General features: G+C 50.2%; 1 protein-coding gene across 1 annotated transcript in view; it reads right to left on the bottom strand.

The window, feature by feature from the left end:
* The window catches only part of gramd3 (GRAM domain containing 3), a 22,950-nt gene extending 21,879 nt beyond the window's left edge, over nt 1-1,071 (bottom strand). The window contains exon 1 of the mRNA XM_015374549.1: nt 980-1,071. Coding sequence (XP_015230035.1) covers nt 980-1,071 — 92 coding nt within the window. The remainder of the gene's footprint in view (nt 1-979) is intronic.
* Between the last annotated feature and the right edge of the window lie 32 nt (nt 1,072-1,103).

The following is a 1,103-nucleotide window of genomic DNA, read 5'->3' as shown; positions in this document are numbered from 1 at the left end:
CCAAGGACCGATAAAGGGCCAGCCAAGGACCAATCAAGAACCGACCAAGGGCCAGCCAAGGACCGATAAAGGGCCAGCCAAGGACCAATCAAGAACCGACCAAGGGCCAGCCAAGGACCGATAAAGGGCCAGCCAAGGACCAATCAAGAACCGACCAAGGGCCAGCCAAGGACCAGCCAAGGACCAGCCAAGGGCCAGCCAAGGACCAGCCAAGAACAAACTAAGAACCGGCCAAGGACCAGCCAAGGACCAGCCAAGGGCCAGCCAAGGGCCAGCCAAGGACCAGCCAAGAACAAACTAAGAACCGGCCAAGGACCAGCCAAGGACCGGCCAAGGACCAGCCAGGGACCAATCAAGGACCAACTAAGAACTGGCCAAGGGCCAGCCAAGGGCCAGCCAAGGACCAGCCAAGAACCAACTAAGAACCGGCCAAGGGCCAGCCAAGGACCAATCAAGAACCGACCAAGGGCCAGCCAAGGACCAATCAAGAACTGACCAAGGGCCAGCCAAGGACCAGCCAAGGACCAGCCAAGGGGCCATTAAAGAAAGTGGGGACATTTTGAATGGCTAGTACTGTATAGGACCGGCCTTTGGTTACTGTGAATTAACTTCATGTAAGAGTAGAGTGAAAAATATAGACACACAAACATGTAAACTATGAAAACTTTCTGCACAGAACTGAAGCTGCAAAATTTGTGAAACATATTACTTTCCTAACTTTTTTTATCCCAGGTTTTCATCCAGTGTAAATCTATTTTTCAGCTGGTAAACAATCATTTATGACACGCCTGTCTTGCTGCATCATCAAACAGTTGAATGTTTTGTCTTTTAAAATATTCCACTACGTTTGCAGGAAACCTTTAAAGAGCCTCAGACTTTATAATGTCTGGATTTTTCCAGAGACGGAGTCATATTAACATATCTCTGACCCGCTGCCTGCAGTCCAGAGCAGACTCAGTGTTTACTCTCCAAAACTCACTGATAGTCTCTGCCTTCATGCTCTGCAGCTGCCCTTTCAGTCCTCCTGACATCCTCCTGAGACGCCTGCTGATCCACACACTGTTCTGTCATCAATGGCCAGCCAAGGACCAGCCAAGGACCAG

This window comes from Cyprinodon variegatus, unplaced genomic scaffold, assembly GCF_000732505.1.
Source record: "Cyprinodon variegatus isolate N-32 unplaced genomic scaffold, C_variegatus-1.0 Scaffold105, whole genome shotgun sequence".
Taxonomy (NCBI): Eukaryota; Metazoa; Chordata; class Actinopteri; order Cyprinodontiformes; family Cyprinodontidae; genus Cyprinodon; species Cyprinodon variegatus.
The sequence above is the reverse complement of the archived record's forward strand: the minus strand, read 5'-3'. Positions and strand labels throughout refer to the sequence as shown.